General features: G+C 38.1%; 1 protein-coding gene across 5 annotated transcripts in view; it reads left to right on the top strand.

Annotated features, from left to right (window-relative positions):
- adgrl2a (adhesion G protein-coupled receptor L2a) overlaps positions 1–12,402 on the top strand; it is a 125,597-nt gene that overhangs the window by 88,765 nt on the left and 24,430 nt on the right. For all 5 annotated transcript variants that reach the window (XM_014996796.2, XM_088005014.1, XM_088005015.1 and 2 more), the window contains 7 exons: positions 537–640; positions 2,298–2,483; positions 5,618–5,801; positions 6,547–6,669; positions 8,154–8,359; positions 9,013–9,186; positions 12,079–12,291. In XM_014996796.2, coding sequence (XP_014852282.2) covers positions 537–640; positions 2,298–2,483; positions 5,618–5,801; positions 6,547–6,669; positions 8,154–8,359; positions 9,013–9,186; positions 12,079–12,291 — 1,190 coding nt within the window. The remainder of the gene's footprint in view (positions 1–536; positions 641–2,297; positions 2,484–5,617; positions 5,802–6,546; positions 6,670–8,153; positions 8,360–9,012; positions 9,187–12,078; positions 12,292–12,402) is intronic.

Here is a 12,402-nt window from a genome sequence, read left to right as displayed (position 1 = left end):
GGGATGTGGGCGCGCTGTGTACGATAAACCCTAAGCATCTCAAGAGAACATCCCTGAGTTTGTCAGATCTGGCTGATACCCCTGCATACCAGTGTATTTTTATTTTCAAAGAAAGCTGCTACTGAGCTAAGTGACAACAATTTGGTACAGAGTAAGGCTTTTAGCTTTTGAATTCTAGGTCTAAATTTGATTAAGTAATGTGTGCCGGAGAGAAAGCCGGCTCACATGTATTCCTCTGAGCTTACATGGAGGCCTGTGTTCCTTCTTTTGTTGTGTCTGAAATCATGCTTCGACTTTGTCAGACACAGGACTGATTAGAAGACAGGAAACAGTTGCTACTTTGACATAAAAGCGTGCAGAGGAGAAAGCAAATATTTCCAGAAATCAAAACATTTGAATGACTGTCATTCTGGCTTACAGGATCATCCTCTGATCTGTGCTTTTCTCCTCTGTGGTCCTGTGGATAAATTTTTGGAAAACGGTCTGTGATTTGAGTTGATTCAACCTGACAAATCTTTCCTTGTTTTTCCTGCCAGGCACGGCATCTTATTTATGTCTTCTTTCCACTGGGGACTGGCACCCAAAGGGCCCTGATCTTAGCAACTGTACCTCCCACTGGGTCAACCAGCTGGCCCAGAAGGTTTGTTCAAGCGTCCCTCACTGTTCTTTTTATAAGTGGAATGTGTTGCTGAAAACAGGATAATACAATAACGTAGATGTGCATCTGGATTGATTGTGTCACTATCATGACGATTTCAACAAATAAAGGCCGCTATTACTTAAACTCTTTCTGTGAGCTTTAAAAGATGACAGGGGTGTGAAACATTATCTCAGGTCAGGTAAAATTGTAAAATAAGCTTTAAAAAAAGTGATGCACAGTGCCTTGCAGAAATATTCATACACATATTTGCTTTCTCACATTTTGGCACATTACAACCACGGATGTTAATGCATAGACAACCATGTCAATAATTTTAAAATGGAAAGAAAGTTTACATTTTACATTTTTTGCTTGGTAAACAAATCTGATCAGTATGAAACAGTTTTATTTAGAGTCCTTCAGTAAATGCTTTGCACAAGCACCTTTTTTGCAAATTAGTGTCAGTGAACATGAATCTTGAAGTTATCCTACACATTTGCGATTGGATTTTGGTCTGGACTTTGAGTCGTTCTAATTTGAATAGACTTTAACAAACTGAATTATAAATGTGGTTGCCTGTTAAGGGTTTTGTATTGTTAGTGAACATGGCCTTAAGTCTGTGTAGCGCAACACTGTAAGAACCATGTTTAACATTGAAGATACTGCATTCATGAGGTGATGTGCAGTGGTAGCATGCATGCAGATTAGAAGGGTTGATTTTGATCTGAGCTGACCAAAGCACCTTCGCCCAGATGTTTGCTGTCTCCTATAAATTCTTCACAGTAAACTTTAAGCGATAAGTTTAATGACTTTCTTCCTACCCCTCTCCCATAACGCCCCCCGGACTTATTTTTTGCCTGACTACATTTGAGAATGATATTAATTTGGCCTGCCAGCTAAGGCTAATTCTTGCAGATTAAGGCTTTGTTTACTGACAAATTTAAATCTTGCAACAGTAAATTTTAGGTACAAAAAACATTTGCATTTTCCTGTCCATGCTTTTTTCTTTTTTTTTATTTCATAGTAAATAGTAACATATCAGCAATATTTACGCAATGTCGGACTTCAGTAAACCCCTATTTGCTCTTAGTTACTTTATTAAACTTTGCTAAGTGTATTAAGCATTTTTAAAGAAAGCATAATCCGACTATTTAGATTGAGGTCTTAGAGTAGATTAAGAGTTTGCTGTTATCTTTTCATTTTGTAAGGTGTTTAAAGTTTGGCCAAATATTTTATAACCCTACCCAGCTTTAAATTTTCTCCACAGATCAAGTTTTGACTTGTCTTTCCTCTTGTATACGATGACATTTGTCAACTAATTTTCTGTGACCAATCTCTTAGTTCCCTCACAGAACTAGAGCTAGGTAAACTTTACTTACTAATCATGTGACTTCTGATTTGAGCCTGCTGCAGTTGATTTTGTTTTGGAGGATCAGAGGAAAGGCTACAAATAAATGCCACTTTTCATATTTATGAGCTGCATAGTGTTGATTTGTTCCAAAAGAATTTAGTGGACATGAATATATTTGCTGTGCACTGTAAGTGACTGTACAGTAAGAGTGGTGTAGGGGGCTCATTCGAGTGGTGATTGATATTACAAACCGGGTTGAAAACAGCCGTGGCCTTTGCACTCATTATTCACTCTCTTCCAATGCAGATCCGCAGTGGTGAAAACGCAGCTAACTTGGCCAACGAGTTAGCCAAGCACACCAAAGGCCCGATATTCGCTGGTGATGTCAGCTCCTCTGTGCGTCTGATGGAGCAGCTGGTGGACATCCTCGATGCTCAGCTGCAGGAGTACAGGCCCAGTGAGAAGGATTCTGCCGGAAGAAGCTTCAATAAGGTAACCATGACAACAAAACGTCAATTCCTTATGCATCAGAATCCAAGTCGACCTTCTTATCTATTCTCAAGAGAATAGACAAAAAGCATGTTAGCTGTCAAGATTAAATCTTGTTAAGGCAGGTCAACGTTCAAATTAGTCAAGATAAGCAAATCTGTAAGACTTCCAGAATTTGAAAAGAATGGGAGAGAAGGTCAACCGACTGATGGAAAAAAAAAAAAACAAAGAAAGAAAGGGGTTACAGTGTTTTAGCAGATCTGTGTTTCATAACATTGATTTTACTTTAATGGCCAAAATATGGTGGGATAAATTATTTGTGATGTGCTAACTTAGCGGGGAAGGAAATGCAGCATGTAATGAATATTAGTGGCAGCACTTTTATTCTTAGACCTCTTCATAAGCAGGTCAGTGGCACAAGGCAATGGGGAGTGGCTGCACCACTCATTTATTAAAAAAGTTTGTACATCCATATATCAGACATGTCTTTGTTTTCTACCCATCTTTTATCCAAACAAATGATTTAGTGCAAATTACCTCTCATCTGTTCTTCTTGTTTTGTTTTTTTCTTTACAAAAAAAAAAAAAAATAAAAACAAAGCTTCAAAAACGAGAACGGACATGCAGGGCATACATGAAGGTACTGAAGCAATGCTTCTGCCCACTCTGCTTGCTGCTGTTCCCTCTGTCCCCATACTTGCTGTATGTGTCCCAGCCCAAGTCCAGCAGCATGCACCTACTGCACTTTCATGTACCCCCCTCCCCCCCTCCTCCTCCTTGTGCTTCCTGCTTTTCTGAGTCACTGCTTGACACGCAGCCGCAGTTGTACTCAAAGTGTGCTCCGAGACAAGGAGAAGACATCTCCAGTTGCTGGAACAGCGCTTCTTATGAATTTATTTTATTTATATTATTTTGAATGTATTGCTGTGTCGCTCTCACCTCTCTGCATTGATCACTATGATGGTTTTTGTCATTCATTCTTCACTTCCTCCTGTATGTTTATTGCGTTTGCTGAGGGGCGCACGCCCGGATGCATAACACCACAACTCAAAGAGATACTTTGTACTTTCATGCCTTTCATTTTTTTCATTTGATGAAGGTTTCACCGCCTTTTTTTTTTTTTTTCGTTTTCTGAGAGCTCTTGTAAAAATGTTCCCTTGTTTAGATGTGATTCATTATTGTTGTTTTCTATCAAGTGCCAACACCTGACCCTTTCACTGCATGCAAAGTATAAATGGTGACAGTTATTTTTTTACAAGGACACAGATTTATCTGCAGCTCCATTTGTTTATTAGAGGTTATAAGTCAAATATTATATTAACCTTTTTTTTTCTTTATCAACATCTAAACATTGAAGTATTTTGTCCTCCCATATCCCTCATGCATTAGGAACAACCTGTCCTCAACGACCCGCCCATCCAAATCTTTCCTTTGGGAGAGCATTAAAATAGATCAAGCTAATTAGGCAGCCAACAGAAATGCACACTTGAGTGAAGCGGCGGAGGGACAACAACTGAGCGTAGCAAATACCACAATCCACCCATTTAACATTGTCGTTCATGTCACAACACCTAAATTTGAATTGAGGGATGGTGACACTGTTAGAAAAGACTTAACGTTGCAAATTTCAACATTTATTGAACTAATGAACCAGGAGAAGATCTGGAACAGAGAATGTTGAGGCAGCAGTATCTGACATCTGCCATACCTGACACAACATCACATTAACTACCCCGCCCTCCTTCCACCAGACGTCACTGGCATCGATTGCGCGATTAAATGCATTGATTTGATTATTTCCTGAATTTACCCCGGATTGTCTGGATGACCCAGTCTAAATTTGTTCTCAGTCTCCTCTGAGCTTTCCAGTGATTTGGCACTGAACACAGACTCACAACTGCATATCACTCAAATATCCTTGACCTTTTTACGTCCTTTTGGAGAGTTACTTAATGACTGGTTGTACTTTTGTATACCGAGCTTTGCAATTATAGAATTTTAATTGAGAGCAGCCTCTGTTACTTTCATCAGACAATCTCTTAATATCCTGTTATCAGACAGGCCTGATTGGCTCAATATACTGCGATCCAAAGTGTCTGACTTGATGCAATGTCCTTGAAACAGAAACTGAATCCCTGCCATCAGTCATGTGCCCGTGCGTCTCTTTTAGCAGTTTGTCCATAAGGGCAAATGCAACTTCAAAGAAATTGTCTTTTAATTCAGTAAATGTCTGTTTTCAGAACTTGGCCACGTAGAAATATTTGTTTTTAAGAATTGATTTATGAAAGCTTTTACATTTTATCATGTTACAACCACAAGTGTCAGTTTCTTTTATTGCGACTTATTGATAGCTATGAAGTGAAAAGTCACTCATGTATTAAAAAAGTTATGCATTTGTAATCATTCCCTCCTCAGCCAGTACTTTGTCCAGCCACCTTTTGGGGTGTATCTCTACCGACTTGCATGTTGAAAAACAGATTTTTTTAACTTATTATTCTTTTTCAACATTTGTATTTTCAAATTAGACTAAAAATATTAGAAAGTTGGATATTCTAGTCCACAGCCTCTCTCAACTGAATTTAGTTATGGAGTTTGACTAGGCCATTTTAAAACAAGAATATCATCCCCACAACATAAAACTGGCACTACAAACTTTCAGCATGAATGTGTTTCTCTTTTTACTACTGAGCTGTGGATATCTGAGATAATATGAATACAAATATATGCCAAACTTTAAAAAAAATATATAGTTTATCAAGTATGTTCAAAACAACTAATTATCAGCTGGCCCTGGGTCAGTGACAGTTTTGCTTGGAAAATAGTGACTTCCAAGTGAATTCAGGATTCAGAGGTCAGTGATCAGGGTCCTGAAAGATCTGGACAAATTTTGACACTCTGTTGCTCACAAATTGTGATGAAATACATCCAAGTTTGTGCAAAAAAAACCAAAAAAAACACGGAAAGGCTCAGGCGATATGAATATGTTTTATTTTAATTCCTTAAAATATGATTTCTCATCGCCCTCATTCATTTCAGTGTTTGCATGTAGATATTTCCCGAACAATGTAAGTTGTTTTATTTCTTTTTTTTGGTTTGAGACCTTTATCTTTGTAATCTGTTTTACCCGGTTTGACGCAGGCCATGGTGGACACGGTGGACAACCTTTTGCGACCAGAGGCCCTAAAGTCATGGCGCGACATGAACAGCACAGAGCAAACTCATGCCGCTACCATGTTACTGGACACTCTGGAAGAGGGTGCCTTTGTCCTCGCCGACAACCTCATGGAGCCTGCAATTGTCAAGGTTCCTGCAGACAATATAAGTAAGTGAAAAAGAGATGCCTTTGCGATCAGTGCAATCTCAGTTAATTTGATTATGTTCTGTTCATTACAAGAGTCACTCCTGACATAGGGAAACAAAGCAGCCTCGTAAAAAAAGAACTTTGTTTTCATAATAAGCCTTGAAGCCCCTGGGGGAACAGGAAAAAAAGTGCATATTAAGTTTAACGAGTCGCTTACTGACAAAGTGATGAATATCAGACAATTAAATAGACTGGATTCTCTGATTGCGCACACTTACTTTATAAATGTATGTGTCTAGACCTTGTAACTCTATACATTAATGTGAGCATTAGCCTGCTGCGGAGTCAGAAAAAATTACATTGTTTATCCACAGGCTCCTCTTCCTTCCCTCATTTTCTTCAATTGTTACACCATCAAGTGGAAGGTTTCTCTTCCTCAGAGCTGTTTTATTCATATGAACTGGAGGCTTGGGGGGACAAAACTATTCCTTTATGATTGACATTTTTATTGCATCGCTCACTCTCGCCAAGATTTAGTGTTCACATGACAAATTCATGTGTCCTTTGCTCTGCATACTGTAACGGTTTGTGTAAGAATGTCTGTTAAAAAAATTTAAAAAAGCCCTGGTATTAATGTTTTTTTCTCTTTTTTTCCTGTTCCTTTGGAATCCGAGTCAAAGAGTCTTGAATGACTGATATCCTTTTCCCTGCTGTTTCTTAATTTTTCTCTTGTAACCAATCCCTCTCCAATCTCTGTGTCCGGCAGTCTTGGATGTGTATGTGCTCAGCACAGACGGCCAAGTCCAGGACTTTAAATTTCCACAGTCCAGCAAGAGTGGGATCTCAATCCAGCTGTCTGCCAACACCGTCAAGCTCAATAGTCGAAATGGTGAGCCTTACAAAGAGAGTGATTTGGAGGAAATTGAATCTGTTCCGTTAATATGCAGCATTTCATGTTTCCATGAGAACGTGAAGAAACATGCTGCGGCATTAAAAGAAAAAAAAAATCTGAGCTCTCTGATTTCAACCACAAATATAGTAAATCTCAAAATGATTCATACCTGTTGACATTTTTGTACATGTTGTCACAATACAACAGACTGAACAAAGTCAAAATACTCCAGAGTGGAAAGGACAATGTTGCCTGGTTGTTAAAGAAAAATAGACTAATTTAGACATTTGCCATGCATTTGTTTTCACTTCCCTTTGCTCTGATAATAAAATGAGAAGCCAGACAAGGCGAGTGTTGATGAGAGAAGCAGGCTAAAAGCCCATTGTAACTCTGGAGGAGCTGCGGAGATCCACAGCTCAGGAATTTTCCAACAGGATAGCTATGGACAAGTAGCAAAAAGAACATCATCTATTGAAAGAAAGCTATAAGAAGTCCAATAGACAATTTCTCACAATCCATGCAATTTACAGCATGTGGAAGAAGATGCTCTGCTCAGTTTTTTTTTCCTACCTTCAGTGCATGCGTCACCGAAAGCTAACAAATCAAATCACCCTAAACAGGACAATCGCTGAAGGAAACTTTGTCAGATGCTCCAAAAGATTTGACAATTTGATAGTTTCATCTTCCAGCAGAATAACACTAATCCTACCACCAAAGCTGCCATTGAAACTGAAGTAAAATGTGGAAAGAAAGCTATAAGATTTTCTGTTTGCAGTTTAACATAAGCCCAGTAATGAAAATAACCAAAACTCTGAGTGTTTTGCCTTCTTGCAGAAAACAATGGTACTGGCAGCATCATGTTAAGAGGAGGCTTTTTTTCAGGAGGGGTGCTGGAAAGATGGCTGAACTTTATGAAATGGAGGAAAAGCTGTTAGAAGGTGTAAGAAACTATAGTAAATGCTCGCTTACGTACCTTAGCTTATAGCCGGAGCATAGCGAAGTGCTGACTTAGTCTGCAGCGGGACTTAAAAATTGATATTAAGATACTATTCAGTAAATCTGACTGGGCTTGCCCGTTTTCCGAAGATGAATAGGTAAACATTTAAATCAATATGTCGATTTCTTTTTATTAAGCACATTTGCACTACTTTGAGTTGGTCTGTCCCAGAAAAATATCAATAATACGTCCTACTTATTGTAACTTAAAGAAATGTGAAAACGTTCAAAGGGATGTGAATACATTTGTAAGAAGCTGTGCGTTTACCTGTCGTTTTTATCCTAGTGATTTGATTGTTTTGTTCAAAACTTTACATTTATTTTCACTAGTATTAACCTAGGTGTTTAAATTTAATGTTTGGAATTGTTGCATCTCCATATTTTGTCGCTCCTGTTTTATGTCTAAGATCATTCATTGAATTGTCGTGGCTTTTCTTTTCTCTTTTTTTTTTTTTTTTTTTTGTTTTTGTTATTTCACTCTGCAGGAGTTGCCAAGCTAGTTTTTGTGCTGTACAAAAACCTGAGCCAATTCCTCGGCACAGAAAATGCCACCATCAAGATGGCAAACGAGGCCTACGGTCGCAACGTGACGGTGGCTGTCAATTCTGACATCATCGCTGCTTCGATCAACAAAGAGTCCAGCCGGGTGTTTATTAATGACCCCGTCATTTTCACCTTGCAGCACATTGACGTGAGTCTCTTTGTAGAAATGAATGAAGGGTCAAATGAAAAAAAACAGCCAGCAGACCGAGATCTGCAATTTGAATTGTAAATGTCTGACTAGGTCAGTCGGCAGTTTATTTAAGTCACTGAACATCAAATTAAAGGAGTCTTTAGAACCTAAGTGAATTCTTAATGAAAACTAATTCTTTAATCAACATTGGGATATAAATGATACCCATTTTCTTTTATAGAGGGGGAAATTAACTCCTAGATTAGCCCTACAATCTAGGATGAAATTACTGGAGCACCAATTATCTTTTGTCTTTTAAAGTTGTCACTAGAGTTCCCAGAGGGCCATGCGTGACTCTATTCTTTATCAGAGAAATTGTGCAATTCTAAAGACTTGCCGTCAAACAATTATGCCTCGCTGTTATTAAGGCCTCATATACTCAACCATGCTTGGGTAGATTTGGCAAGCATGTGCCAAATGAGACACAACATATGAATTGCTTCATAAGAGCTGTGAAGAGAAAAAAAAAAAAAAAAAGAAATCCTCATCCATATCGGTGGAGAAAAATGCTTTGTATGAGCAGGGGGTAAATGGCCTCCGTGTTCTACATGTGCTTCAATTTGAGGAAGTCAATTATTTGGACACTTAACCATATCTCTTGTTATCTGCAGATGGAGCACTACTTCAACTCCAATTGCTCCTTCTGGAATTACTCTGAGAGGAGCATGATGGGCTACTGGTCCACCCAAGGCTGCAAACTTCTGGACTCCAATAAAACGCACACCACCTGCGCATGCAGCCATCTCACCAACTTTGCCATTCTTATGGCGCATCGAGAAATTTCAGTATGTTTTATTTATTTGTCTAACTTAGTGGTTTCCATGTATTGTGTGCTATGTACCACCTCTGTTAAATATGGGTTATTTATTTAGTAAGATTGACATGAAAATACAGTATTAAGGGCTCTTTTTAAATATTCAGAAAAACGGTTCTATTTCCTTAGCTCCTTGTAGAGAAAAATGTTTGTTCATTGCGCGAGGCTTGCTGGCTTTTCCTGTGTAGAAGCTGACAGGGTGAGAACATTTCTGAGCTTTAAGTACTTTGAACATCATAACATACAACATAAACTCCCATCACAAAAGATAGGAGTTTATGCTCTCATCAAAAATGTTAGTTCAACAGCAAAAATGTTGAACTGAATCAGCATTTTTGATGTGACCTCTTGTTTTTTGAGCACAAAGCAAATCAAGTCTTTGCTCCAGTAAATTGGTGATAAGCAATCAGATTCTTGACTTCAAGAGATAACTCTTGAAACACCCTCACTCTAAATAAAAACAGTAGTTGATATTGTCACACAAAGCAAAGACAATGACAGTCTTGACTTCTAACAGCTTATTTCCACTTCACACACACATAAAAAAAAAGTTATTTGTCTTATTTCTTTTGCTTGATCTTTGTTCAATAGAAACATCTTTTGTGCAGCTGTAACAGCCATGAGCTGTACTGGTTCGTTCACTGTCACCACTGTTGCTTAGTTTTTGGTACAAATTGTGACTATTGGCTGTCGTAAAAGTTGCTTGAATCCATTAAATGATCTAATGCCCTAATTTGCATAAATGTCCCTCTGCATGTAATTGGACTGGACACTGTAGGGGATAATAAGAGTGCTCTGAGAGTTACAATAACTGGGTAAAAGAAAAAAAAAAAAAAAAAACACCCAAAATGTGTTTAGAAAAGAGTTGCTTGAGGGATCTGAAAATTCCTAAAGTCTAGTGAGTTATTGTTAAGTTACCAAAAGTAGTTTTACTAGGGCTTCTCTGTTAATTCTCCACTAGGTTTCATTCGTGGGAATAGTAAACCAGATGTACTTACAAGCTAATCCTTGAGATTTTGTGGTATCAATTGCAATAAATATAAAAATAACAATTAAAAGCATTTTGGTATTATTTGTGTTTTTGGCAGTACATCTGTGATAGCCAGACGGATGTATTGTCTTCCTGTGGCAATGCATCTCACAAACATAAATACTGTTCTTTAAAAACAGTGATTATCAAATGTGCTACTTCACTGCACCAGTTATATTGTGAGTTGCAATTGCACTTCTAGACAAAACATAATTACTTTCTGTCATAGAAATCTATTTATGTTTATTAAAGAGGTGACATTATGTATTTCCCAGGCAAATAGTGCCATCTCATAGCACATAGTCAAGTAACTACATTTTATCTATATCTCTTTAAGAAGCTCTGGCTCTTTCAGGGACTGTCCATCGATTTTACATAATACCTCTCCTCCCGCCCGGACTTCCTCCTCTCCATTTAATGCTCTCATTGGAAAAAAAAAAAAAAAAAAAGGTTAAACAATAAAAGTAGGTATCTTAACAATACAGTCAGTTTTTCCAGTTTGCAAATATCAATTAGAGTTTCTCATTCATCACAATAAATCACAATTCGTGTCATGCCTTCTGATGACAAGAAATGACACAATAATTTCTTCTTCCCGGTGGTCAGGATCATGACATGGGTGATTTTACAAAATTTATAAAAACGTGTTTTGTAGTTTGTGTAACTTGGCCATTGCCTGCCTACACAACTCGGCTCGATTCTCCCTTCAGCTCTCCGTCTGGGATTTCTCCCTTTGCGTTTGATTTCTCCAGTTGAATTTCAACCCAACAAGTCGGCCGACAGAAAGAGGAGGTGTGAATGATGGCATGGATTTTCTGAGCTGTTTTAGAATTGTAGTCTGGCTATGTAGGGTTGAGCGAAGCCATTCAGTCTTTGTTGGCCACGCTTCCAATTTTGAGCAATTAAAGTTGGAGGAATCTTTATGACATTTTATTGCTGGTAAAGATGTTGTGGCTCTACTCCCCAAAGGGCTGTTTCCAATGCACACAATTTTCGGTAAACTGAGACAGAGACCACGCCTCCAGCAAGTAATCGTTTCTCAGTAGCCGAGGGTCCAGACTCTGTGTACGAAGCAAAGAATAGAACAAGGGGCTGGTTTTACCAGTTTATGCTTCATCTTTTCTTTCTGAGTACCGTTTATGGGAATCCAATTTCCACTTCCAGTAATCATACCACAATTTGAGAGCCATGGCTCTATCTAACTTATTTAGTTTTCATTTGATGACCTGTAGTTTTTTAAGAAATATTCGTAGCTAACCGTCATTGTTTTAGATCTCATACGATGGCATATTTCAGTCCGTAGAGGCTTTTAAGCTGTGAGAAAAGACATTACATTAGATTCCTGGAAAAGGAAAAATTGAATTTGAAATGTGTTTATGCATTATTTACTTTGAAAAGGCAAAACAAATTAAAATGGAATGAAGGAAACATAAATTAAAGCAAAAGAAGAGGATTATTTGTTTTAATGAAGATGTGTATCTAAATTCATTGCCCACTCAGTTTTATCCTGGGACCTTATTGGAAGTTTGCTTTGTCGAGGGATGGGAGCTTTTATATGTGTTTTCTAATAGTCTCACTTGTACTTGCATCCACTTAATGTTGAATCGCTCTTATGTTCTGGGTAAAATAGCTTGGTTTTCTGTAACTAATCTATTATTGAATCTAAAAGGCAGTTCAGGACTTTTTGCAAAATTCTTCATAATTTAACACACCATAGGCTGCCTTCACCGGTTCTGGACAAAAAAGGGCCTTAGTTTTCCTCTTTCTCAACAAACATAAAAAGTACTTATTAAAAACATCTGAAAATCTAAAATGTTTTTGTTTTATTTCCAGGGCAGCGTTCGAGATCACCACGAGCTGCTGCTCACCGTCATCACTCGGGTCGGCATAGTGGTGTCCCTCGTCTGCCTGACTATCTGCATCTTCACCTTCTGCTTTTTCCGGGGCCTGCAGAGCGATCGCAACACCATCCACAAGAATCTGTGCATTAATCTCTTCATTGCAGAGTTAATATTCCTAATTGGTATCGATATGACAGAACCCAGGGTAAGCAGGAATGACCCTATTGATTTGGTTTTGACTTATTACTTCTCATTTAATCTCCTCTCATTCCTCAAGACAAAGGACATTTATTTCAACAGGATTTTTAGCTTTTGC

The sequence above is a fragment of the Poecilia mexicana genome, unplaced genomic scaffold (genome assembly GCF_051168715.1).
Source record: "Poecilia mexicana isolate PSO_F unplaced genomic scaffold, ASM5116871v1 scaffold_4, whole genome shotgun sequence".
In the NCBI taxonomy this organism is placed as follows: domain Eukaryota; kingdom Metazoa; phylum Chordata; class Actinopteri; order Cyprinodontiformes; family Poeciliidae; genus Poecilia; species Poecilia mexicana.
This window is presented reverse-complemented; position numbering and strand designations above follow the sequence as displayed.